Source organism: Martes martes (assembly GCF_963455335.1).
Source record: "Martes martes genome assembly, chromosome: 16".
Taxonomy (NCBI): Eukaryota; Metazoa; Chordata; class Mammalia; order Carnivora; family Mustelidae; genus Martes; species Martes martes.
Window position 1 is genome coordinate 43,524,392 of NC_137904.1, and position 26,849 is coordinate 43,551,240.

Here is a 26,849-nt window from a genome sequence, read left to right on the forward strand (position 1 = left end):
TGGTGTTTGTCCCATGTGCTCTCTGGAGAGGGTAAAGGATAGGGCAGGAGGCAGCAGGGAGCTGCATGGAGATGTTGGATTTGGAGCGGAGCGGGGGCAGCCAAGGAGGGGACGGTGGGTCAGAATTTCAGCTCTGCTGCTGGCAAGCTGGATGACCTTGGGTGAGGCAGTTTCCTTTCTGCACCTCAGTCTCCTAATCTGCACAATGGCAACAGGATCCCTGCCCCCAATGACCCTTCAGGACTGCAGGGCAGGAGCATGCTTGTGGAAGGAGCTCCCCTTGGGCTGAGGGGGTTGGAGGGCAGCCAGGGAGGGGATGAGAAGTCAGGCACTGGGCAGGTGCCAGCAGAGGTCTCCCACCCTGCCTGCATCCGGGGGGTCCTTGGAGGGCAGTGCTTCCCGTCCTCTCTTTAAGCTACCAGGGCTGCTGTTCTTTAAGAGTTCCCCAGAGGCTGTGAGAGGGAGGCCTTGTTTTGCTGGAGGTGTGGACCCTCCTGGGGGGTCGCAGGGCTATTTTGTATCTCCTTTGGCTCCTGGGTGCTCCCTTGGGTTTCCTCTAGTTTGGAGAAGGATCCCTGTCTTGGGAAAACAGTGGCTCATGCTCCTTCCCCAGCCCATTGCCTTCTGTGTGTGGGAGGGGAAAGGCAGGCCCCAAGAAAGTGTGTCTTTCCTAAAGAGGAGCCTGTGGGCCTGTGGCTTTTCTTGGTCTCCTGGCCTTCTGCTACCTCCCGCACTTTTCTCCCCTTCTGCGTGAGGGTCTCTGCAGGTTGGGGGTGGGGACCCTGCTGTGGGTCCGGCACAGCTGGAGTTCAGCGGCTGCAGATTGGGGACTTCTGGCCTCCCACCTGGGAACCTCTCCTGTTTCCTGGAGTCAAGCCTGGGTAGGGCTAGACACTGGGTCCCCTGAGCAGGGGGTTGGTCCCCAAAGGCCCGTGGGCTGTGTGCTTATAGCTGTGGGTGTCTGAGGGTCTGGCCCCCCCCCGTGGGGAATGGGTGTGTGGGGGCATGAATTTCTTCCTTCATCAGCACATGGCCCTACCGCTCTGTCTGTTCAGGAGTGTGCCCCACACTCTGCTCTGTGACCTTGTGTGTGCACAAATGCATCTTTTATGGGCTTGTTCGGTTCTACAAAAAAATGTGGATACACGTGTGCCCTGCATGTGCACGTGGGGGTGTACACATGTGTGCTCTGAACGTGCACATGTGTGTGCATATATGGGTGTCCTGTGTGTGCATTTACTCATCTGAATCTCGTGCGCACGGGTGTATGTGACTCCTCTGCGCTGGCGGGTATATGTGAGGGCTGCCCTTCGCGGGAGGCAGCCTACCTGTGTTTATGCATACTTGCATTTTTGTGTTCGTAGTCCTTTCCCTCTAGCCTTAGCTGGAAGGGATACTGGTGTATTCTGGGGCAGGAAGAGCCAGTGCGGGCTAGGGGTGGCTGGTGCAGAGTCCCCTCCCAGGCTGGTCTCTCACCCAGGTGACGCCCCCTGCTGCTGGTTAGGCTCAGGCTGGAAGGCCTGGTTGCGGGGGGAGGAGCGCTGGGGGGGAAGGGGTTAAGCGTCGGCGTCCACATCTGGGAGCCATTGGCGCATTCCTGCCCGCTGAGCGCATGTTTGCGGATGGATCTGGACGGGACAGGACGGGAGGGGCTGGGCGGGCGGTTCGCACCGGTGGACGGAAATCCAGACGAGAGCGAGAGACAGCCGGGCCTGGAGGGCGGGAAGGGGCTTAGGGAAGCGCTGCCCGGGCACCCTTTCCCTGTGCCGGGCCTCAGAGCAGAGCGTCCCAACGACCCGGCTTGTCTTACCTACCAACGCGGGGAGGGGCTAAAGCAGGAGGGAGGCAGTCAGATACCCCACTTCTGCACCCAGCTGTGCAGCCAGTGCGATGGTGGATGGAACCCCCGTGTCCGCTCCCGTCTTCCCACCTCCGGTTCCTAGTCTGTACAGCGGGGACCGTCAGGCCGGTGGTTTTGAGAGCTCTGCCAGCCGAATCAGGCTGAGATTCTCCTCACTGGGGTGGAGGCCTGGGAGTGTGACACTTCCCCTTCCAGTGGGAAGTCCTGTGGGGGGACTTGTGGCCACTTGGGGTGGGGGTTGTTCCGTAGTGATTCTGCTTTCATCCCCCAGTAGGCTGCTAGAGGTGGGGGCATGATCCTTCCAAACGCAGTGGCAGGCTCGGAGGCGGCCTGTGGCTGTGTTGGGGACTGGGGTCTCTGCGGATGGAGAGTGATTCAGATCCTGGCCCCCTAAAACCAGAACGTGAGCGTTCCTGGCTCCTCCAGCTGGGGCCACGAGAGAGACGCCGGAGTCTGAGAGTCCTCTAGCTCGGGAGGGGTGCTCCCGAGCGCCCCCTGCTAGCCTCTTGGAAGATCCGAGGGTCATTGCACTTTTGGGGGAAGGGTACTTGGGTTGGGCCCAAGTTCCTGAGACCCGCTTGAGCTGGCGAGGTGTTAGGGGGAAGAGGAGAGGAGTTATTACTCGAGGGCGGTCTACTTACTCTTGCACTTCCTTTTTTTGCAGATGAGAAAATTAAGTTTCAGAGAAAGGAAGGGACTTACACAGGGTCGCACAACTCTCAGTTCCAACGGATCCCTGGAGGATTATAACTATGGGAGTCAGGGGCTTGATAACCAGGGCCAGAGTCAGTGTATTAACTTCCATATTATACCGCCTTCCCTGGCTTAAGCGTGGGGCGTGTGTGTGCTGTGTGTTGTGTGTGTGTGTGATCCGTGCCCCAGCGAGTGTGGGTGTGTGTGGTTGGGGGCAGGGGATTGCGACACCACACACTGCTGTCCTTTCTCTACGGAGCCCTCTTTCCATTCTTTCCGCAGAACTTCTCGCACTGAATCTCTCCTTTTGGGGTAGAGGGAAGGAATTCTCCCAGATTCCCACGGTCCGACCTTCTACCAGGCACGGCTCCTTTAAGACTCGCCCTTCCCTGGTTCTGTTAAGGGGGGGCGTGATCCTGTGGGCCCGCCCCTAGCTGGTGATAGGTCAGTGGGCGGGCGGAGGCGGGCCTGGGGGGAGAGGGCCTCCCCTCCTGCTCTGCACCCTCCGCGCCCCCCCCCCCACCCAGTCTGGGGCTCCGGGTAAAGTTTCAGCCTCCGCACGTGACTCGCCATGGCCGCTGCCTTCGCCCCGCGCCCCTGAGCCTCGGCCCCCTAGACGGCTCCTCTCCCGGGACCCCGTACCCCTGACGCTTAGCAGCACTGAGGCTCAGGGTCAGGGCAGACGCCGAGCCCGCGGGCGCCCTGGACGGATTGCTTCCTCCCGCTGTGAGGTAACCTCTGCCCCGGGGATTTTGGAGAGCCCCGGCTCCCGCAGGCTTCGGGGCGCCGTGGCCTGCCCCAGATAGGAGCTGCGGGCGGGGACCCGGTGCCGGGCTCCGAGGGGAACCCGGGGTTTCCTGGGCTTCCTACTCCGCCGCGGCGGAGCCCAGAGTGGGGGAGCCCGGTCTGTGCGTATGTCTGCGCCGGAGTGTTCGCGCGCAGCCGTGGGGCATCTGGGGCCGTCTGCCGCGCGTGTCCCCGGCGCCCGAGCTGTGGCAAAACCGCCGCTGGGAACTCCTACTCCCTCTCGTTTTTCTCTTCAAAAACAAACAAAACAAAAAGACTTTCAAACCTGTTTGGGGAGAGATCGGATGCCCAACGGACTAGCCCCCTCCTTTCCCTCCTGTTATCTGAGCTGCCCTGTGGTTTGGGGAGAATCAGCCCGGAGGCCCACCCCCACCGGAGCAGCCGGCTGGGGGGCGGAGCCCGCTCAGCTGGTGTCCCCCGTGGAGTGAGGGAGCCGACTGAATTGGGTGCGGGAGTCAATGCAGTCAGGCGAAGCAGGTCTCTGAGTCTGTTGCTACCGTGGGGTTGTGGAAGCTTTTTGGGGTGAGGGGAGGACAGAATGGACTGGTTGTCTTCGCTTCGCTGAGGGTGTATGGGACCTGGTGCCACCCACGAGGAGGGGAAGCTGCTAGCCAGATGTGTATGTGGAAGGGGGGGCGCTGGAGAAATCAGCTTGGCTGAGCCCTCCCTCTTCTCTGGGCACTGCCCTATTGTCAGGCTGCTCAGTGGGAAGGGGGGCAGGCCACCAGTGTGCTAGGCTGGGGATGAGGACCAGCTCCTGTGAAAATCAGACAGAAAAAGCCCTGAAGCCTTGGGAGAAATTTTTCTGCCTCTGTCCATCCTCTCTTGGATAGGGTTCCCATGTGCTGGCGTGGTGGGGTACCCTCTGCACTCACCTGGGGCCAGCTCCCTTCTCTTTTACCACATTGCCTTCTGTCTTCGGGCTGTGTGCACATGTGTGTATGTATATGTTCTTAGAGGGACTTGTTCCTGACAACACTAGCCCACCCTAGGGCTTTGCGCCTGACCGCCATCCCTCCTCCACTTCCCTGGGTGGGAGATTCAGGGATGACTCCTGTCCCCTTCCCTGGCTGCAGTGGTCACAGGGCAGGGTCGTTCTAGGGAAGTAATTCAGTAAGGACGCCAGGTTTTGCTACAAAGTGGGCTCAAGGCCCAAACTCTCCTCCAGGGCCTTGTGCTTGATGGGGAGGCTGGGTCGGGGAAGCCCCAGATTGGAGTGGAGATGGCTTGGCACCTTGGGGCTTCCCCTGTGGGGGGTGGAGATGAGTCTGGGGGAAGAACAAGAGAAAGAGTATTTGGAGCTGGAGGAAGTTGGGGGGGGCGGTCAGGGAGTTTGCTGCTATGAAAGATCTTAGTGCACTGGGAGGGGCTAGGACATCAGTTTGCTTGAGAGTCTGGGTCATGTTGGTCCTGAGATGGAGCGGTCGCTAGAGTCGGACTGCATTAGGCCCTTAGGAGCTGAGGATCTTAGCTTTGGAGCTTGAGGGTGTGAGTGAACGTGCATGAAATGGTCACGGGCAGGAATTTCCCCACCAGACTGGTGAGGGCAGTATGGATGAAATAGCAGTTCTGAGAAGACCCTGGGCTTGGAATGGCTTACTCTTGGCCATCTCCTCCTATAACCCCTTAATTTCCATCCTTTGTTTGACCCTAAATGCCCCTGCTACCATTCTGGGACACTTTTCTGGTCCACCTCCTACTCCCAACTGTGTGGCAGCCTGGCAGGAAGCTAGCTGTGGGCAGCCCCCTCCTGATCACCCCTGTGCCTCCCCCACTGGGCACAGTCACCCACATGTGCCATGACGTGGTTCCTGCTACCTCGTCTGGTGTGGGGGAGAGGACATGGTCTGAGTGGCCCTTCAAATCTGTTTTTGGCGCATTGACCCAGACCCTAGTTAATTAGCTCCCCTTCCCTAAATCCTTTGGTCTTAGAAGCTAGCTTTGTGTCCCCCCCCCACCCTGCCCCACGGACCTTTCCCCCAACCCACTTCTTGCTCAGACTCCAGGTTCTTTAGTGGGGTAGTTCTCAGAGCTGTGTGACATGAGGGTGGGATGTGCTCCAAAATACAAAACCTCAGTGCCCAGTTCCCTGTCCTTTGGGTGGTATGGGCTGGGGCAAGGCAGGGCCGGACCTGGGCTGGGCTGAGGGGTGGCTGTGTTGGGCCTTTCTGGAGGTCTGTTTAGGAGCAGTGTCCCGGATCTAGGGTGGTGGCATCTGGGGAAGGTAATCCTGTCCCTGTGAAGAATGAACGTGGTAATCTCCGCTTGCCCAGTGCCCCACGCCCCTTTCTGGTGGCAGTGGTTTGGGGAGAGTGGGAAGCTGGCAGGGTCCCAGGCAAGACGGCCAGGGTAGTTTTGACTTACTGGGTTTTGGGAAAGGAGTGTGGCAACTGATACCCTAGCTCCCAGGGCTTTGGCTGAGCATCCCCTCTGATGCCTGCTGTCTTTCTTCCCTCCGTTCCCCTCTCCACCCTCTGGCTGCTGTCTAGAGCCCACAGGGTTTGTAGGGGGATGGAGGGTGGGGGCGAGGGCCTGGATCTCTGTGTGTGTCCAGGGAGTGTTCTGGGGATTGGCAGGATTGGCTGAGAGTGTCTGGGTGTCCCTACAGGGTGGGCGGCATGCGGGGACCAGGCCCAGAGTGTGAGAATGTGTCAGCAGCAGTGTGTCTGTCCCCCGTCTGGGTCTGGCTCGGGTGTGGGTGTCTCTTGCTCGTCTGGATCTTGCCTCCCGCTCCAGTCCCCGCCCCCCCCCCCAGCTGGGACCGCCTGCTTGCTCTCCCTCTCTCTCCCCGCAACTGGAGCCTCCCTTGCCTGTTCCTGGAATTTGGAGAGGAGGAGGAGGAAGAGGCAGGCAGACAGACCTCCCACACTCTAGCCCGCCCGCCTGGCATCATGGGGAAATGAACTAGGTGCTAGAGAACTCAGGTTTCCCTGCCTTCTCCAGACCCACTGACAAACGTCACAGAGTCTAGGGAGCCGGGTCATACAGAAGGGCCTTGGGCTGCCGCCGCCTCCACCTGCCTGGCAGTGATGCCTCCTTCTCCCACCCAGCATCCTGCCGGCCTGGCCCCTGCTGGGACCTCCAGGCACCACTGTCAGCCCTGGGGAGCGGGTGGGGGATTAGACTGCTGCCAGGCTGGCCAGCACCTGTTGCCAACCCCCAGCCCTGTAACTGGAGCTGGCCATGGAGGGGGCTACAAATGACAGGTGGAATTTCTGCAACCAGGCACCCCCTCCCGCCCCCCGCACTGGATATGCTTTTCCCTTCCGGCCCCGGAACAAGGAAAGCCTGCCCCCCCAAGTGTCAACCTGATCTCATGGATGATGTCCCAGTCCTGCCTGTGGGGGCAGGGCCTGAGAGATGGGCAGAGGAATGAGTTTATTGCTGTTTGCCCAGTGACCCCCCTACCCCATTCTCCAGCTGCAGAGCTGGGCTGGCCTTGTTTAAGTTAACTGAGCTCTGCTGCTCTGGGAGGGCTGGGGGGCATGGGGGTTGTGGACGGGGGTGGTTCTCTGTTAATGTTTTAATTGCATAAAAACTGGGAGCTCAGCTCCCGACCAGTGGGGAGTCTGGGTCTGGCTGGCCGCCCAGTTTGGGCTAAATATAGTCTGGGACATCTGCAGAGAAGGGGAGGGGGTGGAGGGAGGTTCCATTCCCCCCACCTTCCGCCAAGGTGCCCTCGTCTGGGCGGGCACCTTGGAGCAGGGAGGGGGGATTCCTCAGCACAAAAGGCAGGGGAGAGGCGGCGGGGGCTGGGTACAGTTGGGATCTCGCCTGTCTGGCGGCCAGCAGCTGCCTGAGATGAACCTGGAGGCTCAGGACAGAGCTGGAGTGGGGCGCACGGGCTGGATCCAGTGGCTTTGCTCCCCTCCCCCCAGAGCTGCTTGAGGTCAGGCAGTCTCCGCATGTCACCGCGCCCTGCCTGTGTGTCACTATGACCCACTCGCTGTGGGCCTCTGTGTACACACCTACCTAGGCGTGGCTCCCTCCTGGCCCCTCCCCTGGAGCCTCTGTCCCCTGGGTCCTACCGCAGATCCCCAGCCCTCCTTCCTTCTGTCCCTTGGCCCACAGTGAAACCTCCAGCCCAGGAATCGAGACTTGAGAAGGGGAAGCTGCGGTGGGGAGTTCTCTGATCTCTAGTCACGGCAGGAAGTGGAGGGGAGGGGGAGCCAGGGGGAGAACCGTGAGTGGCAGGCTGGGAGGGAGGGCATGTCAACCCTGCGGACCAACCTCACACACTGCGGTAGGGGGGGTGGCCACCCTCCTGGCTGGCCCCCTTCCCTCCCGCTCTGAGTAGGGGAAGCTTAGGGGACAGCTGATTCTCCAGGGGCTGCTAACAATCATTATCACCCCCCCAACTGAAAAAAAAATGTCTTCCTGTCACGTGCCTGTCACTTCCTGTCCCAATGTGGTTCCTGGGATGTTTGTTGTTGGTTACCATGGAGATGGCTGCCGTGGGCACTACCCTGATTCTTGTGGGGAGGGAGCTGCCCCTCCCCCCAGACCCACAGTTGTTGGGGGGACTTAGGGGGGCCTGCCCTGGGGGCTGTTTCAGGCTGAGTGTGTGTGGTCTCTGATGCCCCAGATGCCCCAGGGCCCCCCAGACTTCTGGCTGTGGGAAGGAGTCACAGCCACCTACTTAGACCGAGTGTCAGGCTGTGTGCTTAACTGTGGCTGACTGTGAGTCTGACCGGTTGTGCAGACCCTGTCTCCTCCAGCCTGGGTCATGTTGCCTTAAAGATGTTTCACAGACGTTTGAGGAACCTCTGCTCTGTATCTCCTTTTACCCTTGGAACCTTCTCCCATCTTGTGTTCTCCTGGAAACTGCCTTCCTCAGGGAGCTTCTGTGATTTCTTGGGGTTCAGGCTGGAGTGGGAGGAGGCTCTGAGCAGGTTGTGTGTGTGTTTTCGGTGACGGGGAGGTGGTGGCCTATGGACCATCCTCACCACTGCACACAGCCTGTACCAGCTTCTGTCTGGCCGTGCAGGCCCTGTGCTTTAAGGGGAAGGCCACGAGACTTTGTGACCCATTTTTCCCACCCCCTGTGGGCTTCCCACTTCAGCCAGAGATGGAGAGGAGAAGAGATTCCCCCTAGTTCTAACCCCCAACTGGTAGGCGGGTGTAGAGGAGGAAGTTCCTGGGGGGTCAATGGATGGGGGGGTGTGGGGCGGGGTACAGTCTGACTCAGGCCTGGTCTGGGGTCAGAGCCAAAAGGATATCCTGAGGCAGGGGTGGGGGGGGCATTTCCAGCTTCCCTGCAGTCTGGGTCCCCAGGGAGAGGTGCTGGGAGGGGACTGGTAGTGTGGTGTCCTGCTGACTGTCTGCCCTGGGATTCAGAATCTCGCAGTCTGAGCTTTAGGGCAGGCTGAGTTGATGAGCGTTGGGGGTGGGGGGGTGATTGCCGTGCGCACACACACACACACACACACACACACGCACATGCACACCCACACCCTTGCTCTGTGCTCCTGTTGTGAGAGAGCTGTGCTTCCTGCATGGCGGAGTGGGCAGACGAGTGGTGAGGGGGCAGTTGGCAAGGGGAGGGTGGGGAAAGCCCCATGCCAGACTGGGTCTAGGAACGGTGGTTTCCAAGCTGGGGGGTCCCCTTTGTCTGTGCCCCTTTGGTCCCCCACCCAGACAAAGGTGCCTTTGTTTGGTCCACAAACTCCTGTGGTCTGGCTGTGGCTTCAGCAGGCTCATCTCTTCCTCTTCCTGTTTTCTTCCTTCCCCGTAGGTTGCTCCCTCTCCCTGAGGCCTGGGCTGCCCCCTGCCCTTTCACCTACTCCCTGCTCTGAAAGAAGACCCAGTGGGTTCTGGGAGGCCCCTCAGCACCCTGATCTTCGGAGGTCCTGAGCACGTCTTCTGGGGGCTCTGGTGTGCAGTCCCCGGGAACACAGGCATTGGAGGCGCCATCGTGCCCTCCGAGACTAGCCTTTCCTTCTACCAGAACTTGGTCTGTCCCGGGCTTGGGCTCTTCCAGTCGCCCTTTCTGCTTCGTATTCAGTTGCTGCCGAGCCTGTGGGCATGTGCAGGTCTGGTGACCCTGGGTAGCTGGGGCAGAACCCTGGGCCAGGCCCACTGAGGAGACGTCAGATGCATTCTCCTGGGGCTGAGTGCTGCACCTCGAGGCAGGTGGCCAGTGGCAGTCTCCAGAGGAAGATGCTAGACTTCAGCCTTCCCTGAACCCCCTCTGAGGATGGGCTCTGGGCCTGCACAGGTTTGGGGCAGGTTTTCAAACAAGTCCTAGCTCCAGTGAGGGAGGCCTGGGGTCCCACGGGTCTGGTAGGGAAGAGGTGCTCTGTACCTGTTCTAGCATCATCCAGGTGATCCTACTCAGGCCCCCATGGGGTGCTGATCTCTTTCTAAGTGGGGCTGGCCTTGCTGGCTCCGTGCAGCTGGGACCCTGGTGAGCAAAAGTAAAAAGAGGACCAGAGTGGCCAGACTGTGGGCTTGTGGGGGAAGAGAGGGATGAACGCCTTGGTCAGAGGAAACTTTGGAAAAGGGAAAGAAGGAATAGGGGTCATCCCTGCTCCCCAAACCTTGCTGAAGATCTGAAGAACTTGGAGGAGGGGAGAACTGTGGCTGTGTGTGTGTGTATGTGTGTGCATGTGTATGTGTGTGTGTGTGTTTTCCTGGAAAGTTTAAAAATAGTTGCAGCCCACTCTTCTGGTTTTAAATCTGCCCCCATCCTGCCCTGCCCTGCCAGCTCCTGGTAGGGTAGAGGGTCCAAAGGGGCAGGTCTTTGTTTTTACCAGGGTTCACGTTCTGTGTATCCCCTTACCCCCACCCAAGTTGAGCTGAACTTTGGGTGTCATTTGCCTATGATTCACTGACTGTCTAGAATGCTTAGGAAAGCCCCTGTCTCCCCTTCTTTTAAGTTCCCCAGTCCTGATCCCCTTCTGTCAGCCCCTCTGGGACTGCCTGCCTTCTGTTCCTTGGGAGCCAGTGTTGCAGGGGAGCCTGGGGAGTGGAGAGGAGGGAATAAATGAAGGGAGGCTGGGCCAGTGGGGCTTGGGGACCCCTGGCTCCTCTTGTCTGGGAATAGGAAAGGAAATAGTCTATTTCTCTTCCCCTCCTCTCCTCCCCAAATCCAAAAGTTTCCCTTTTTTGGTTTGTGAAATGAAAGAAGGGAATTTGGGAAAGTGTTGTGGTTGGGCCTCCACCCACATCCCTGTCCTCAGTCTGGGGGGAAGCAGACCCTGCAAAATGGGTAACTCTCTGTCCAGGGCCTGTCCACAGACACCAGCCCTGGTTGGGGAGAGGGAAGGGAGAGGGAAGGGAGAGTGGACACATGGTCCAGGGAAGCCCCGGGGCTGGTGAGAGGTGTGGGGACAGGCTCGGTTCCCCAGCACCTCCTGTATGCCCAGTGCTGTGCTATGTGCTTTCCAGACTTGTCTGTCTGAAATCACACCCCCAGTTGTTGAGGGGTGCAGCTCACAAGCAAGTAAACAGATACTTTAAGAGGTTAAGTGACATGCCTAAGGTCACCCAGAGTGGCAGAGCTGAGATTTGACCCTTCAAACCTCTTGTTTTCTCTACCATCTTCATGGCTCGGCCAGCTCTTCCCTTCTTCTCTGGGGATGTGAGTCTAGGGACGTGAGGACTGGGCAGCTGGGGATGCCTGACAGTGGAGAAAGTATCCTGGCACCTTTTGGGAGTGAGGGAGGCTGCAGTGGGCTGGGTGCGTGGCTGGTGGTGGGCCCTCCAGCTCCCACCCCCTTCTGCTGTGCCCAGGTGAGACTCAGCGTATTGGAGGTGTGGGCCTGTGGTTTTCTCTCCCTTGCAGGAGGGTACCCATGGGCCATGAAGCTGGCGGGTATAGGGTGGAGGTTGGATGTGGGTAGTTTGTTTTCCTTTTCTTTGGTGCTGGTTTTGATTCTCTGACGGTGTCTTCTCTCCCCCTGGGTGCAGGGGGCTGGGGCCCAGGTGCCTCCCCAAGGGTCATGGCTCCAGAGCGATGAATCAGGGCCTGTGCTCTTTGCCCCTGCCCCATCGTTCCCGACCTCGCCCATCCCTGTTCCCTGGCCAGCCTGGCTCTTGGCCCATTTCTCTGACCTTTACCTCCTCCCATGGCTCAAGGCCCTCCCTGGGGAGCTGAGTTACTCTGTACCAGAGTTTGCAGGCTGAGCTGGATTAGGGATAGCGAGACTCTGATGGGGTTGGGGAGGCATTTCAGTCTCTCCCTGGGGTGTGGGTTTGGAGGCGGGGGGTTTGAAGCTCGGTCCAATGTCTGACTCCTCACAGGCAGAGTTGAGGCGTTAGTTCTCTCTAGTTCTCTCTCCTCTGGGGGCAAGGCTGGAATGCAGGGGGTCCAGACAGGACTGACAGAATCTACCCTCTGCCCCCAAAAGCTGGGTCAGGAGGCCTGGGGTCTGGAGTGAATGGCGGCTTTCTGGGCGTCAGCCTCCTGGACCTTACCTCAGGGAGGCAGGCCCCTGTATGATGTGAACCCACCCGAGTGTTTGTCAGGGGGTGCCCCTCAGTGTGTGTGTTTGGGGCTGGCCCTCAGGGAGGCAGGTGCAGAGGCCAGGCCTGGCTGTGGGAGGGCCAGGGAATGCACAGCTCGGGAAGCTGTGGGGCCTGGTCGTGTGTCTGTGGGGAGGTGTGTCCTGGGGCCGTGCACACAACCCCTGAACCATGTTCATTGTGTGCTAAAGCCAGGTGTGGAGAGATGGTATCTCCAGGTTCCCTCTCCTCGTGAGCGTGCCCGCACACACACAGGCTGGGGCACGCAAGCATGCTCTTGCCCACCCGGACACGTTTCCATAGATCTACATGCATGCGTCTCTGCGTGTGTGTGTGTGTGTCCGACTGTCAACGCTGATGAGGCTCAGCCAACCCCTCCTTCCCTTCAGCCTGGCTCTCTCAGCTCCAGAGTTCCCGTTGTGTGGGGCCCCACCGGGGTGGGGGGGCTGGGGTGGCAGCTGGCCCGATGGGTGGGGCCCCTGTTCCTCTGACGTCAGCCTTCTCAGCCTGGGAGGGAATCAGCAGGGGCTTGGGGAGGGAAAGGGGCACCTCATTCAGGAGTGAGGAGAGAGGCATTATGGTTCACTTCTGGGGGAGCCACCCCCCTCCCTAGCAAGTACCTGTCCCTGCCTCCCCCTCCCTCAGCATGGCCCAGCTGGGCGCAGAAGTCCTGGCCTTGTCCACAGTGGCCTTGGCAGGAACTCCTCCATCCTAGGCATGGTGCTTGGCCAAACTCTGACTGTGTGTTTGTCCCCTGGACTCCAGGTCGGAGCCTGAAGCCTGGGGCTTCGGACCTGGTGTGGCCTGAGCTTGGGCAGGGGTAGAGGGAGGGGGAGGGTTACGGGTTGGACACAGAGGCAGTCCTTAGTTTGGTTCTTCGGGACCCTGTTTTTCCTTTTTTCTCTTTCCTTTTCCCTTCCTTTCTTCTTCTTTTTTTTAATATTTATTTTTTATTTTTAAGTAAACTCTACTGCCAACATGGGGCTCAAACTCAAGACCCAGACACCAAGAGTTGGCATGCTCTGCTAACGGATCCAGCCAGGCGTCCCTCCTTCCTTCTTTTTAAGAGCTTTATTGAAATGTAATTCACATACCATAAAATCCAGCCACTAAAGTGTACAATTCAGTGGTTCTTGTATATGCACCGCTTGTGCGACTGTCACCACAATCCATTTTAGAAAATTGTCAGCACTCCAAAAAGAGCCCCCCTAGCTCTCAGCAGTCACCTCCCGTTTCCTGCAGACACACCTCCTAGCCCCTGGTAACCACAGTCTACTCTCTGTCTTTACAGATGTGCTTACCTTGGACATTTCATATAAATGGAATCATCAGGATGTGGCCCTCTAGAACTAGCGTCAGGTTTTTAAGGTGTACCCATGTTGTAGTAGTATATCTCGGTACCACATTCCTTTCTGTGACAGAATAAGCTTCCATATGGCTGCACAACATTCCCTTTACCCATTAGTTGATAGATATTTGGGTTGGGTCTACTTGTTGGCCATTTTATGAGTAATACTGGTATGAACATCCATGTACAAGTTTCTGTGTGAACTTGTTTTTATATCTCTTCTTGGGTAGATACCTGGGAAGGGAACAGGCTGGATGCTAGGGTAACTGTTTAACTTTTGGAGGAACTGCCACACTGTTGCCCAAAGCAGTTGTCCTATTTCATATTCCCTCCAGCCTTGGAGGAGGGTTCCAATTCCTCCCTCGTTATTAGTCATTTTGATTATAGCCACCTCAGTGGATATGAAGTGGTATCTCACTGTGGTTTTATTTATTTATTTTTTAAAAAGAGATTTTATTTATTAATTTGACAGAGAGAGAGATCACAAGTAGGCAGAGCAGCAGGCAGAGAGAGAGAGGGGGGGAAGCAAGCTCCTGGCTGAGCAGAGAGCCTGACTCGGGGCCCGATCCCAGGACCCTGAGACCATGACCTGAGCCGAAGGCAGAGGCTTAACCCACTGAGCCACCCAGGCGCCCCTCACTGTGGTTTTAAATGGCTGTGTTTCTTTCTGTCTGTCTCTTTGCTTTGGTCTTTCATCTAGGGTTTTCATATGTATATAATGCCATGTATATGCCATATGTGTGTGTATCTACATTCATATAGAAATACATTCGTGCGCAGGTATTTGTGTATGGGCATCCTGTGCCCCAAGTGGGTTTGATTGCAAGCGCCCTCTTGTGGTTGCTTCTCTTTTCCCCTTTCTGCTCTTGCTGCTGCCTCCCTGTCTCCCTGGGTCCTGGGATCTCCGGGTTCATCTCTGTCTCTCTCTGCCCCACGGTGTTATCGGTGCATGTCCTCTGGTCCCAGCTGTTCAGACAGGGTATGTATCTGTGTCCACACTGTTGGGGGGCCATCTGGTCCTTCATCTTGTACCCACTTCCCACCCCATCCAGGGATATGGTTTCTGCAGACAGTGTGTGGGTGAACTGTTTTTTTAAACTTTTTAAAAAAAGATATTTATTCATTTATTTATTTGAGAGAGAGAGAGAGCACAAGCTGGGGGGAGGGTGGTGGAGAGGAAGAAACAGGCTCCCCAATGAGCAGAGAGTCTGATGTGGGGCTCGATCCCAGGAGCCTGAGATCATGATCTGAGCCCAAGGTAGAGGCTTAACCAACTGAGCCCTCCCAGGTCCCCCTGTGTGGGTGAGCTTTGAGTTCATTGGTCCCCCCTACCCCTTCATTCGCTAGGGGTAGGGGGCATCCACCCTGGGCAGTCACCGCCCTCCTGATGGCCTGCCCACGGGTGGCCAATCATGCTGGTAAGCATCAGAGGTGACACCCAGGAGTCCTGGATTCCCATTTCCCTATTTGTGTGTATGGCAGCAGGCCTCCTCCCTGGGCCTGTGGGACAAACCCGTCTGGGGTGCTAGGGCTTGGATTTTGGGGGGAAGTGGTGTAACAGGGGCCCCCTGGCCTAGGAGTCATTTTTCTGAGAAGTGCCAATGCTTTAGGGAAGCGGCTTTTCCTCCCCACCCCGCCAAGCACACGGTTCTTTGCATCTTGACCTCAGGTAACCCACGCTTGGGGGGAGGAGGGCCAGCTGCCTGCCTCTGCTACAGGGATCCTCTGGGGTGGCAGACCCTGACCTTTCCCCTCAGGACTGTGGGTGAGAGGCCCTTTGTGGCTCTGGGCCCTATCCTCGTCTCCCCAGCCTGGCTGTGCTATCCTACCACCCCCAGCAGTGTCTGGGCCCTGCTCCCAGGCTGTCTCTGCCAGCCAGGCATAGTGCCAGCTGTCTGCTCAGCCGGGTGCCACGGGAAAATCTCCGGCCGCCCAGGTTGGGGAGCTCCACGGGGAATGCCCAAGTACCCTCTCCTCGGTGCCCACTCACCTGTCTTTTCTTTTTCTGCAGTGCCACAGGACATGGCCCCCCCAGCTGCCTAGCCAGGGCCCATCCAGGAGAGGCATCCTCTTTGGTGTCCTGAAGGCCAGCTCTGGACCTTCCCAGAAAAGTGCCAGCTCACAGAACTGCTTGACCAAAGGACCAGCTCTTGGGACATCCCCCAACCCACCCGGCCCCCGGCTAGAGTGGGGGATCCAGGAGGCTGAGATTAGCCTGCTGGCTTTGGACAGCAGCTCCGGGACAGAAGGGGGGGTGGGCCAACCACCCAAACCCCCTCTGGGCCCAGGCCCCATGCCCCGAGGAGGGGCAGCCTGAAGCCCGCCAGAGCCTCCTGCCAGACTGTCTGCCTGCCCTTCTGACTGTGGCTGCTTGGCATGGCCAGCAACAGCAGTTCCTGCCCAACACCTGGGGGAGGGCACCTCAATGGCTACCCGGTGCCCCCCTACGCCTTCTTCTTCCCGCCTATGCTGGGCGGCCTCTCCCCGCCAGGCGCTCTGACCACTCTCCAGCACCAGCTCCCAGTTAGCGGCTATAGCACACCATCCCCAGCCAGTAAGTGGGGCAGCGGGAGGCTCGGTGTGGGGGGGGCATTGTGGAGGGCAGCAGGTTGTGGGGCTGGGCCTCTGGGCATGCCTGTTCCCCTGCCAGTGACACCTTCTCCGGCTGAGGAGGACCATCGTTAGTGTGTGTGTGTGTAGGGTGGGGGACAGGGGGCTCAAGGATGAAAGGCTTGTAGGCCAATCACAGTGGTCCTGTCTGGTGTTGGGGGCGGTAGAGGGAGGGCAGCAATAATGCTGTTGCTCGGGGCTCCTGGCGCCCTCTCCTGAGCCGTGCTGTTGAGGGCCTTATAAATAGCTCCAAGGACTGGACACAGAGGCCGGAGGCGGGTAAACAAACCTCTCGACATTTGGTGGAAATGGCAACTCTAGTGAGAGTGGCACCCCACCTCCGCCCCACCCCAGCCAGTGCCTCTGAGGGAAAGGGCTTGAAGGAGCAGCGGGCCAGGGTGGCCAGACCCCCCCTTTCCTCCCCCTGCCAGCTCCGCCCACAGCTGCCTGGCGACCTCACTGTGTCCCAGGAGGGGGCGCTGGGCCTGGACTCTGGCGGCGCTGGCCTGCAGGCTCTTGGCAGGGCCTGTGTTTCCTCTGTTACTCCACCCTCTGCCATGGGGGTCGCCTGCTGGCAGGACGGGGGTCTCAGTACCCTTCCCCGGCTGGCTGAGCCAGGTAGTGGGAGGCGGCAGCAGCTCTGGCCAGCTGGCAGAGTCCAGGCCTCGGCCCTGCCAGGCCGCTTACAGTAACTCTGGCCCCCAGGGCCCGGCTGGGCACCAGGCCAGGGCTGGGGTGGGGGGAGGGAGCCCGGGCCTGGCCTGGGGCGGGAGGGGTTGGAAGCTGCAGAATGGGCCACGGACAGCCGCTGGCCGGTCAGCTGCTGACCTGGGAAACGTGTCCCACCTCTCCCGGCGGGCAGGGACTGAACACCCTGCCCCGGGCACCCACTGCCCCTCCCACGGCCGCTGGCAGGCTGCCTGGCACCACTGCCCTGGGCGCCTGGCTGGGCTGGGTCAGTGTCCCCTTCTCAGTGTGGGGGCAGCACGCTCTCCCCGGAGCCAGGGAGTCTCTCTGTCCCTGGGGCAGGCCCTGGCCGGGCGCCTTGCTGCCCGCACTGGCCGTCTGCCCACTGCCACCACCGCTTCCTGGACCTCCTCCTCTGGCTGTGCCACAGCCCCTCCCTCCCAGGCCCCACCAGCTGCCAGAACAGGGGCTCCGTGTCTGTGCCTCCCCCTTTATGACCTGGGACCAGGGGCAGGCAGGTGCCGCCTGTTTCCACTGTCATGCCGTTCACGCACCATCTTCTGTTTCCTCCCTCTCTTCCACCCTCACACAGCGGTGGCGGATGGCACAGTGACCTGGGAGTCGGGGACCTCTGATTCTGGTCTGGTCTTCCAGTCTGTGCTAGGGGACAGGGAAGGCCAGTCTCTGGGTTCAGAGTTGCTGGGGAATGGGTGGGCATGTCTGTGGGTCCATGTGTCTACAGGGACTGGATTTTGTATTCTTGGTGGGGGTAACCGAAACATCTGCTTCCTGCCAGGGTGGGAGAAGTCGGGGCCTTATAACCTGGTACCTGTGGATAAGTTGTCCTTCCCCAGGTGATGGGAACAGAGCCCCAGGCACTGCTCAGAGTTGGAGGGACGCAGGGTGTGGCCTGGGCTCTTGCCCACCCTGTATCAGATGAGCAGATGCCATGCCCTCCTCTAAATGTTGCAAGCTTCTTCCTCTTTCTTAGAGGTGGGGAGGGTTTCCGGGTCCCCCACTTCCCACCCTGGTAACCTTTTCTCCCTAGGGTGGGGTGCTCACATTTCGGGCAAGCGGAGCTTTCTCTGGCTTTCCCCACCCAGGTTAGGCAATTCCCCTTTCCTGCCCCCTCCCTCTGTGAGTGTGTGGGTTTCCCTACCCCTCCCCTCTTCCTAGTAAACAACTTCTCTTCCTACCCAGACCCCCAGCTGCTGAGCTTCTCCCTGAGCTGCTCCTTCTCCGTGACCAGAGGAGGCTATGGGCCTCAGGGAGCCAGGCATCTCCTCCTTTTTGTGCAGGACTGGGTGGCCTGGTGACCCAAGCGCCTCAGTCCTGGGCAGCGAAGCACGACAGATCAAAATTCACGTGTTGGAGATGGAGGCAGCCTCATTACCCTGCTCTCCCTGCCTAGGGGCTGGTGCCAGGGGTCAGGCAGTTCCGAGGAGAGGGAGACCTTGGTGGCCCCCATACATGCATGGAGCGATGGGCACCCTTTTTGTAGGAAACCTCCCAAATGAGGCCCTTTCCTCCCACTTCCCACCAACAGAGGTGTTTGGATAACCGCCCCTCCCTTTCCTATCCCTCTTCCCATGTGTGGAGGAGGCTGGACCTTGGGTGTCCTGGGTGTCCCTTTCAGAGATGTGGTGGTCTGTGGAATGACAGGTCCAGGTCACTGTGGGGAGGGGTGGGTATTTGTCCTACTCCAGTCAGGGAGCCAGAGTGGGAGGCCTGAGAGATGGTATAGGATTCTCTCCCCACCTCCCCAGAGCTCCTGGGGCTTGATCTCTGAGGACTGGTATTTACCGTGGAGGGTTGGGATTCTGTGTGCATTGTGGGGAGGGCCAGGGTTGTGTGTGTTTTAGGGGTATGTGGGGGGGTCAAGGCTGAGTGTGTGTTGGGAAAGGGAGTTAATGGTTTGTATGTATGGGGTGAGAAGGTCAAAGGGTTGAGTGTGTTTTGGGAGAATCAAATCCAGAACCCGAGAGGGGGTGTCTGTTTGTCTGTATGCTGGAGGGGGCGGTGACTTAGGGTGTAGAGTCTCTAAAGCAGGAGGTCTGTGGATTGTGCTGTGTGTTTGGGGAGGTCAGGGTCTCTCTTATCACCAGTCTAGGCTGGAGGGGAATCCGACCTGCGCTTTTGGTTGCTTACTCCTGGGCTTGCACGTGGGCTGGGGAGTAGGCAGGGTAGCTGGAGTTCGGGCTTTGCCACTTCCCACATAGGATAACCTCTCTGAGCATGTTTCCTGGTCTGTACAACAGGGATATTACCAGAACCTCCCTCAAAGGCCGAGATTGGCAAGATCACTGATGTCAGGCCTCCGCTCTGCCTCTTGCTTGCTGAATCCTTCCTGTGTCATTGTGTGTACTCCTTCCCACAGTGAAAAGGGACTCAGGCCCCTTCTATGTAGGATAGAATGGGATGTAGGAGAATGAGAATTGTGCAGCACCTACTGTGTGCCCCAACTTTATCTCAGTTTCACAAGCCTTAATCCCTATGATGCTGGGAGAGGGGCCTTGTTCCCATTTTGCACATGAGGAAACAGCGTGGCTGGAGGTGAAGAGACTGGGTTAAGTGAGCGGTAAAGCCGAACCTGTTTTCCATCATCCAGATAGGCAGCTGCAGGAGGGTATTGTGGGGGGCACTCCTTGCGGGGGAGGGGGGTTGGGGGCCAGTGCCAATGTTGAAGCCCCCTCCCCCATGGCTGAGGTCCCCTCCTGCCCAAGGACCTCCTGCCTTCCCCCAGTAGGGGGCGTGGGTGAGTCAGCCAAGCCACGCCCCCTCCTCTGTGTTTTGGATCCTGAAGGCTGGAGGGAAAGAGCGCTAAGAGGTCTGGGTCAGATCTCCATCCTGTCCTGGAAATTGCAGATGCAATCTGTTCACACCCATCCCCACCCCCAAATCGGTCTCTGCAGCCTACAGGAGTTTGTAGAGCTCAGGAGGCACCCCCCCGACACACACACTCACACACTGTAGGAACAGAGTGTAAAAGCCACAGTTATTATTTTGTTTCGACTTGTGGGGTGGGGGCAGGGAAGTTGGAAGCAATCAGTAGAGGAGACAGAGATGGGAGCCCCTTTCTGTCCACATATTGGTAGTGTGTGTGCCTGGAGACTGGGGAGACAGGGAGGTGTGCTCCTCCCTTCCACTCCTCTGCCACTCCCTTCCCTTAGTCTCTGTCCTCCATCCCTCTCTCCTCTTCACTGTTCCCTGGATGATAAGAGGGACAGCTCAGAGAGAGAGGGTATTGCCAGTGACGACTTTCCTGGGGTCTAAGATGCAGAGTCAGCCAATGACTGGTGGATGGGATTTTGAGTGAAAATGGGGCCCGTCCCCTTTTATCTGGTAGCACTGATGATGCATGGACTCCCTCTGGCAGGACTCAGGGAAGGAAGCCTGTCCTCTTGGACTGGCCAGGACGTGAGACATTGGGTCCACCCCACGCCATGGCCTGTGTGTCCATGGAGATGTGCGAGTGCAGGCCAGGACTACCCTTTAGGGGGGTAGCATCCGTGGAAAGAGGAAGCGTTTCCCTTCTCCAAATCACTCGGGGGCGGTGCCCACACTACCTCCTTCCTCCTCCTCCTCGCTGGAGTCAAGCACAGCCAGTGGAGCTGGGTCTCCCTGGGTAGGCCGACTAGATCAGCCTCAGCTAGGTCAGCACTAGAGGCCCTCCCCTCCCCGTTTTGATTTCTGGGTTGCCGGGAACCTCACCCAGCCCACAGACCAAGGCACCATAGGCAGAAGTCTTAAAAAGGATAGCTGTTCCTGTGCGGCCTTGGGCAGGTCACCCATCCTCTCTCTGAGTCTGTAGCCTCCCCTTTATTTTTTTATTTATTTATTTTTTTTAATAAAGATTTTATTTATTTGACAGAGAGAGAGAGACCACAAGTAGGCAGAGAGGCAGGCGGAGAGAGAGGGGGGAAGCAGGCTCCCCGCTGAGCAGAGAGCCCAACGTGGGGCTCGATCCCAGGACCCCGAGATCATGACCTGAGCCAAAGGCAGAGGTTTAACCCACTGAGCCACCCAGGTGCCCCAAGTAGCCTCCCCTTTAAAGCAAGACTCTGAATGCGTTCCTGGCTGAGTTGCTCTGAGGCCATGTTGACCTGCTGGCTGATGAGAGCCCGGGTGAGCTTCAGCTATCCTGCAAGAGCCTCGATGCCCAGGCGGGTGGAGCCAGGCAGTGTCCTGGGGGATGGCCACCCTGTACTGGGACCCAGTGTCTGGCTGGCTCCAGGTGTCCTGATTTCCTGTTTGTCATGCCCTCCAGTTAGGGCTGGGGACAGGAGGGGGCCTGGCACAAGTGGGGGCCAGTTCAGCCCACACCTGCTAAGGGCCTGCTAAACACACAGCCCTGGGGGAGTGGTGGGGAATGTGACAAAGGAGCAGCAGAGGAGACGGGTCCTCAGGCCTGCAGCCAGCTGATGGCGGTCTTCCTCAGCCAACAGAGCCTTCCTCCCCCCTCTCTTCTCTCACTGCCCAGAACAGGTATCTCCCCCTTCTCCAGCTCCAGAAATCCTATACACCCTTTACGGAACATCCTGAATGCTGCCTCTTCCCAGAAACCTTCACAGCCATTCCCCCTTCCTCACGACACACTTGCACCCTTGAATGCCTGTGGATCCTTATTTCTTTTTTTCTTCCAACACTCATCTCTCTACCATGGAGTGACTTCTTCCCACCTAGCTCCTGCTGTGAGCTGTAATCATTTGGGAGATCTTTTCCCCAGTTACCTGGTTTTTGATGATAGGGACAGTCTCAGATCCCTTAGTACCTGGAAGCAGTGAACAGAGAGCCTCACACATAACTGGTGCCTGGGAGCTAGGTCATTTGGGAGGAGAGATACCAAGGGCCGTGGCAGCAGTCTGCCCTCTTCCCCGGCACTCATCCACTGCCAAGTCTTGCACATGTGCCCCAGACCCCAGCGTTCCGTCTGCAGCCCAGACTACACTTAGGTGAGACGTCACTTGGGACTCCAACAGCCCACCTGTCCACCAGGCCAGTAGACAACTCTACTTTGCAGTCTTGGGAACTTTGCTGTGGCACAAGCCAAACACCAGTCATCTTTGCTGCCTCCCCCTGCCCTTTTATGCTGCCTGGACCATTGCAGCAGCTACTAACTGGTCTCTCTTGCCCTTCTACAAGTCGTTCTTCACACAGCTGCTCGAAAGATCTTATACCACTGTAAATCAGATCTTGCTTCTCCAGTGCCTGGAAGCTTCCTGTGGCTTCTCCTTGCATTTAGGTTAAAATCCCAAAGGCCAACAAGGACACCGGGTCTGGCCTCAGCCCACCTCTCCAGCCTGGTCTTGTGTATGTTTTCCTCTTGAATTTTAAGTTCTCACTACCTTACTCTTATGTCAATACCTTGAACGACCACCCCCCCTCCGCCCAATCTCTAACCCCAGGGCCCTTGCACAGGCTCTTTCCTTTACTGGGACCACATTCCTTCTTACATTTTGCCTGACTAACTTCTAAGCTTCTACTCTTTTTTCAGGTCTCTGCCTTGAGGTCCTCCCTGACTCTTCAACCTAAATTAGGTACCTACATTAATTCTTCTTCAAAGCATATTATAGTTGTTTCATAATACCAGTTACCTCAGTTTGCAATTATATTTACATATATATTTACGATTATATGTTTAATGGCTGTTGCTCCATAAGGTCTGCAAGAACAGGCTTACCAGTGTATCCACATAGGAGAGGCTCAGAAAATACTTTTTCTGAATCAGGCTGGCATGGTGGGAATATGGGCTTTGGCAGCAGAAAGTTCAAAGACTCAGGTTACCCTTTATTAGCAGTGTGAACTTGGGACAACCCACCTAGCTTTGCTGAGACCTGAGTTTCTTTATGTGTAAATAGGAATAAGGCCCATTTATCTCTTGGGAGTTGCTCAAGGATTAAATGACAAAAGGGGTTAAGAACCTGGCTTCTAGAGGAATATCCTTGGGAAGCCTGTCAATTCCTATCCCCTTTTAGAGAGAGCGAGCTCTGCTGCAGGGTCAGTGGGAGTGACAGGATACCCTCTTCTCTAGGGATATTCCCCTCCTTCCTGGGCCTTCCCAACCTAGGCCTTTCTTCTACTGAAACAGGCATCCCGAGGGCTTCCGGGAGGAAGTGGTCAGCTGGAAGGTGCCAACCCCTCCTTTTAGCTCTCCCAGGTTGGACTGCGCGGTGGGGGGCCAATCCTGGTTCCGCCGCTGGGAGACACCCTGGGCGGGGCTTTGCTCGCCGGAAGCACGCAGAGCTTGGGGTGGAGAGCCCCCTCTGCACGAGTTTGTGCCAAAGCATCCGCGCTGCCGCGTAGGGTTCTGACGGGCGGGCGGCCGGAGTCACACATGATGTCACAGACAATGACACAAGCCGGGTGTCTCAACCCTTTCACAGCGCCTGAGCGGCACAATGTCACACCCGGGACACCCAGCACGCCGTGTTCGTGGCGCAAACACTTGGCCCCGCGCACCCTGGTCCTTTGCTTCCTGCGGCCACTCTCCGCGACTCCGGGGGCAATCACCCTGCCCGGGGGGTGGGGGCAGGGGCCGGCGGGGGAGCCCCGCGGGCGGGCTGGCGAGCGGGTGATGTCACGGGCAGCGGTGGGTGGGTCACCCGGAGGTGAGGCGCCGCCAAGCGAGTTCAGCGAGAGTTCAGCCGCATTGCATTAGGCAAATGAGGCCCGGGCCGGGTGGGGGGTGTGTTGGGGGAGAACACGGGGACCACCTCCTCCTCCCCGCCCCATCACCTCTCCTCCACCAGCGCCCGGCCGAGGACTGACCAAACCACGGGGGAGGCTAGGAGCCGGAACCGGGATGGGGGAGACTCCCGCCCCTCTCCCGTCCCTGCCTCTGCGTGCAGCCCCCACCTATCCGCGTACCCTGCCTCCGTCCGTCCTCTGCGTACTCCTCCTCTGGAGCATTTTCCCCCGTGAGTCCCCTCCTTCTCTCCTCCCCCTTCCCAGGCTCCCCCCACCCGTCCGCCCCAGCACGCCTCTCCCAGTCAGTTCCCTGCGTTTCGCCCGCCGCAGTCGGTCCCGCACGGCAAGGGTTAAGTCAGGGGCGGTGCCTGGACGGGACGGAGCGGAGGGAAGGGGGTGGGGCCGCCGGGAAGGGGGCGCGCAGGCTCGGGGCGGGGGGCAGCGGCGCGCACCTCGGAGACCCAGCGTCTGCCGGCCGCCCCGGGCCTGACGGAGGCGGAGCCGCGCGGGGTCCCCACCCCCACCCGGAATCCTCGCCCCGGAGAAGCCCGGGAGCCCCGGCGGGGAGGAGGAGGTGCCCGGCGTGCCCCCCCCGTCCCCCCCACCCTGTGCCGATCCCGCCCCCGGCCGGCGCACTTGGGGAGCCGCGGGACTCTGCCTCGGACAGCATGCGACTCGAGACGGGATCCCCCTCGAGGTGGAGCCGCTGAGTTCCCGGGCCTTGGCCGGACGTTCCCGGGGTGGGGGAGCCGAGGGACCCCCTCATCCCCCCACACACAACTTCCCCGCTGTTCGCCTGGGACTAGCGGAGCGGCCGGCCGACTTTGAACAGGGACTTCGGGCGACGGGCGGCCCCCGGGCTCGGGTCGCCTGTCGAGTCTGGGGGGGTGGGGGTGGACGTACCCCTCGCCCCCAGCTGCTCTCCGCGGATGGCGCCGCCGGCTGAGTGAGGGAGGCGGCGCGCAGGACTTCCCCGCCCGGACCTCTTGTCTTCGCGGGGAAGATGTACGAGAGTGTGGAAGTGGGGGGGCTCACCCCCACCCCCAATCCCTTCCTTGTGGTGGATTTTTATAACCAGAACCGGGCCTGTTTGCTCCCGGAGAAGGGGCTCCCCGCCCCTGGTCCCTACTCCACCCCGCTCCGGACTCCGCTTTGGAATGGCTCAAACCACTGTAGGTACCGGCCTCCCCTCTCCCATTGTGGGAGCTGGGGCTGAGGGTGGGCGGTGGAGCTTCCACTCCCACCGGGGATGCGGGCCTGGGGCGTGGGGCGGGCGTCTTGTGTCTACTCTTCACTTTCCCGTCTCTTTTGCTGGAACTCGGGTGCCCTTGCTGGACAATTGGACTCTCCCGAGGAGCCTTGGGCGCTCTTTCCCCTTACATCAGGGCTGAGGAACTTTGGGGGGTTCTCCCTTCAGGAAACGTTTGTTCATCTGGCCTGCTACTTCTGGCAGGGGAAGTGAAGCCCCGGGCCCCCAGTTTGTATCTTCTTGCTTGGAATCCAGTCGCTTCAGCGCAAAGTGGCCCTTTCTTCGACCCCGCAGGGTGCGGTAAAGGCCCGATCTGTGGGCTTATCTGCTCGGAGGAGGAGGGGCCTCCTTCCCAGATCCCACCCGTGGAAGCCTGGGGAAGAGCTCCCTCCTGTGCAACAGCTGCTGCCCCCAGCCCTTGCCCTTGTGTCATTAGAGTCGGTGTCAGGGGACCAGTCGATGTCTTTGGTGTTGGCAGTGGGGTGTGGCAGGAAGGGGCAACTTCATCTGATACCCGTCTCCCGTCCTAACCAATCCTTCCATCCTGGGGAGGGGCACCTGTCCGTAGGAGGGTTGCTCCGGCCCTGGACACCTGGCTGGCATCTTTGAGGTTTCTGTCCCAGGAATGGGAGGAGGAGAGCGGCTGCTGTGGGGGGGGGGGGGGAAGGATCGCCCTCCTAATCCTAATCGGGTTTGCTCTCTGGGGGAGGAGTTTGTTTTGTTGTGGGTCTGGGCTGCTCTGGAAGTGAGGGAAGCATCCCCTGCCAATCCAGCTGTGTCCTTTTGTTACCCTGTTTATGCTTAGGGATAGGGGCAGGCACTGGGTTGTCCCTAAGAGGGGTGCTGATGAGAACCCTGGAGTCAGTCCTGGGAGCCTCCTCACCCTCCTGCTGTCCTCCATCTAAGGTTTGGGCTCCTCTGGAAGGGAGGGGCTCTGTGCACCCCCCGGGAGCTGTGAGCGCCTGGAGTGCACACCTGGGGGTGTTCGAACCCAGCTGTGAGGTAGTGTACCTGAGTGGGAGGGAGCCGGCGCTAGGGGCTGTTGTTACCTGGGTCGGGTTTCTTCCCTTTCTCTGCCGGCTGCCTCCCTCCTGCCTGCCAGGGAGAAAGGGCAGAATGGGTCCCTGGAGGCCTGACAGATTGGAGAAGGTTGAAGGGTAACTCCCAGCCCCTTTGGTCTAGGAAGAGGGAGACCTGGAGTGGAGAGACACCCACCTCTGCCCCTCTCAGAGCCACCTCACCCCCAGCCTTTCCTATTGTCCTGCCCCTTGACCTTTGCCTCTGGGGCCCAGTGGCTGGGAGGCTGCAGACTCAGACCAGACTCAGACTGTGGGAGGCAAAGGGGGAGGGGTGTGAGTGTTGACTGACTTTAGCCAAAGGGGAGAGGTAAGAGGTGTGACACCAGGACCCTTCTTCCCACCCTCCAGACCTGGAGGAAGGTGTTTCTCCCCAGTGGGATCATTGGGGCACAGCTGCCATGGTCACCAGTGTCACCACGTTGGCCGCCTTTGCCAGAGGACTGGGGGAAAGCTGGAATCAGAGACCTTGGGCTCCAACCCCATCTCTTCCTTCATTGCATGGGGGCAGCTCAGCTCTCGCTGGCCCCAAACTGGTGGAGGAGGAAGAATATGGAGTCCAGCAGGCCTTGGGTTTGGTGAGGCTGGTGATGGGGAAGTGGAGGCCTGTTTCCCACGCTCTGTCTGGAGTTGGGTAGAGCTAGAGGTCTGGGCTCCCCTGCTCCCCTAGTTGCCATGTAGGTGTGTGTATGTCATTGGCATGCCAGTGGGGCTCAGCCCCAAGACTGTGGGGTGGGAGTGGTGGGTGTGGGAGTTGTTCTGAGGCACAGGAAAGACCTGGAGGCTGCTGGCCCGGGGGGTTCTTGACCCTGTCTAGTGTACAGGGTGTGACTACCACTTCCTTGGAACCCCTTGCTGTATGTGGAGGTCCTGTGGGGACAGGAGGCCTCCAGCTCTCTCTCCCAGATCCTCCCCTGCCTCCCACCACCTGCACCAAAGGTGGGAAGAGACTGCAGGCTTGGGGTGGGGGGTGGGGTAGGTGGAGACCCTTTCAATCCCGCAGGGCCCTGGGAACTTTGCCTCCTTCCCCAGAGCCCCCCTTTGGGGGCACTGGAGGATGGGGGGTACACAGGATGTGGCTCCCCATCTGTCCCCCACCAATCTCACCGCTCACGCCTCCACCCGCTCCCAGACGTCCAAGAATGTGAAGCACGTGGATGCCCGTGGTTGGGGGAGGGGAGAGATGCTTATCGGGGCGCTGGGCTAGGGGCCTCCTTCCGCCGCTACTCCCAGAGTTACCCCACCCTGCCCCAGGGCGGGGTGTGGGGGGAGGAAGGGCGGTTGGGGGGGACCCTGCGCCCCCTCCCCATCCCTCCCCAGGGGCTGCGAGGGGAACTGCGGAGGAACGGGTGCCAGCTGGATTGG

General features: G+C 59.1%; 1 protein-coding gene across 2 annotated transcripts in view; it reads left to right on the forward strand.

The window, feature by feature from the left end:
- Positions 1–3,044: 3,044 nt before the first annotated feature.
- The window catches only part of RARA (retinoic acid receptor alpha), a gene marked incomplete at its 5' end in the record, with an annotated part of 34,605 nt that continues 10,800 nt past the window's right edge, over positions 3,045–26,849 (forward strand). The window contains 2 exons of one of the 2 annotated variants that reach the window (XM_080826272.1): positions 3,045–3,285; positions 15,187–15,729. In XM_080826272.1, the coding sequence (XP_080682398.1) occupies positions 15,552–15,729 (178 nt within the window). Of the gene's footprint in view, positions 3,286–15,186; positions 15,730–24,162; positions 24,332–26,849 lie in introns of those variants that run through there. The other variant, XM_080826271.1, reaches the window with a different exon arrangement.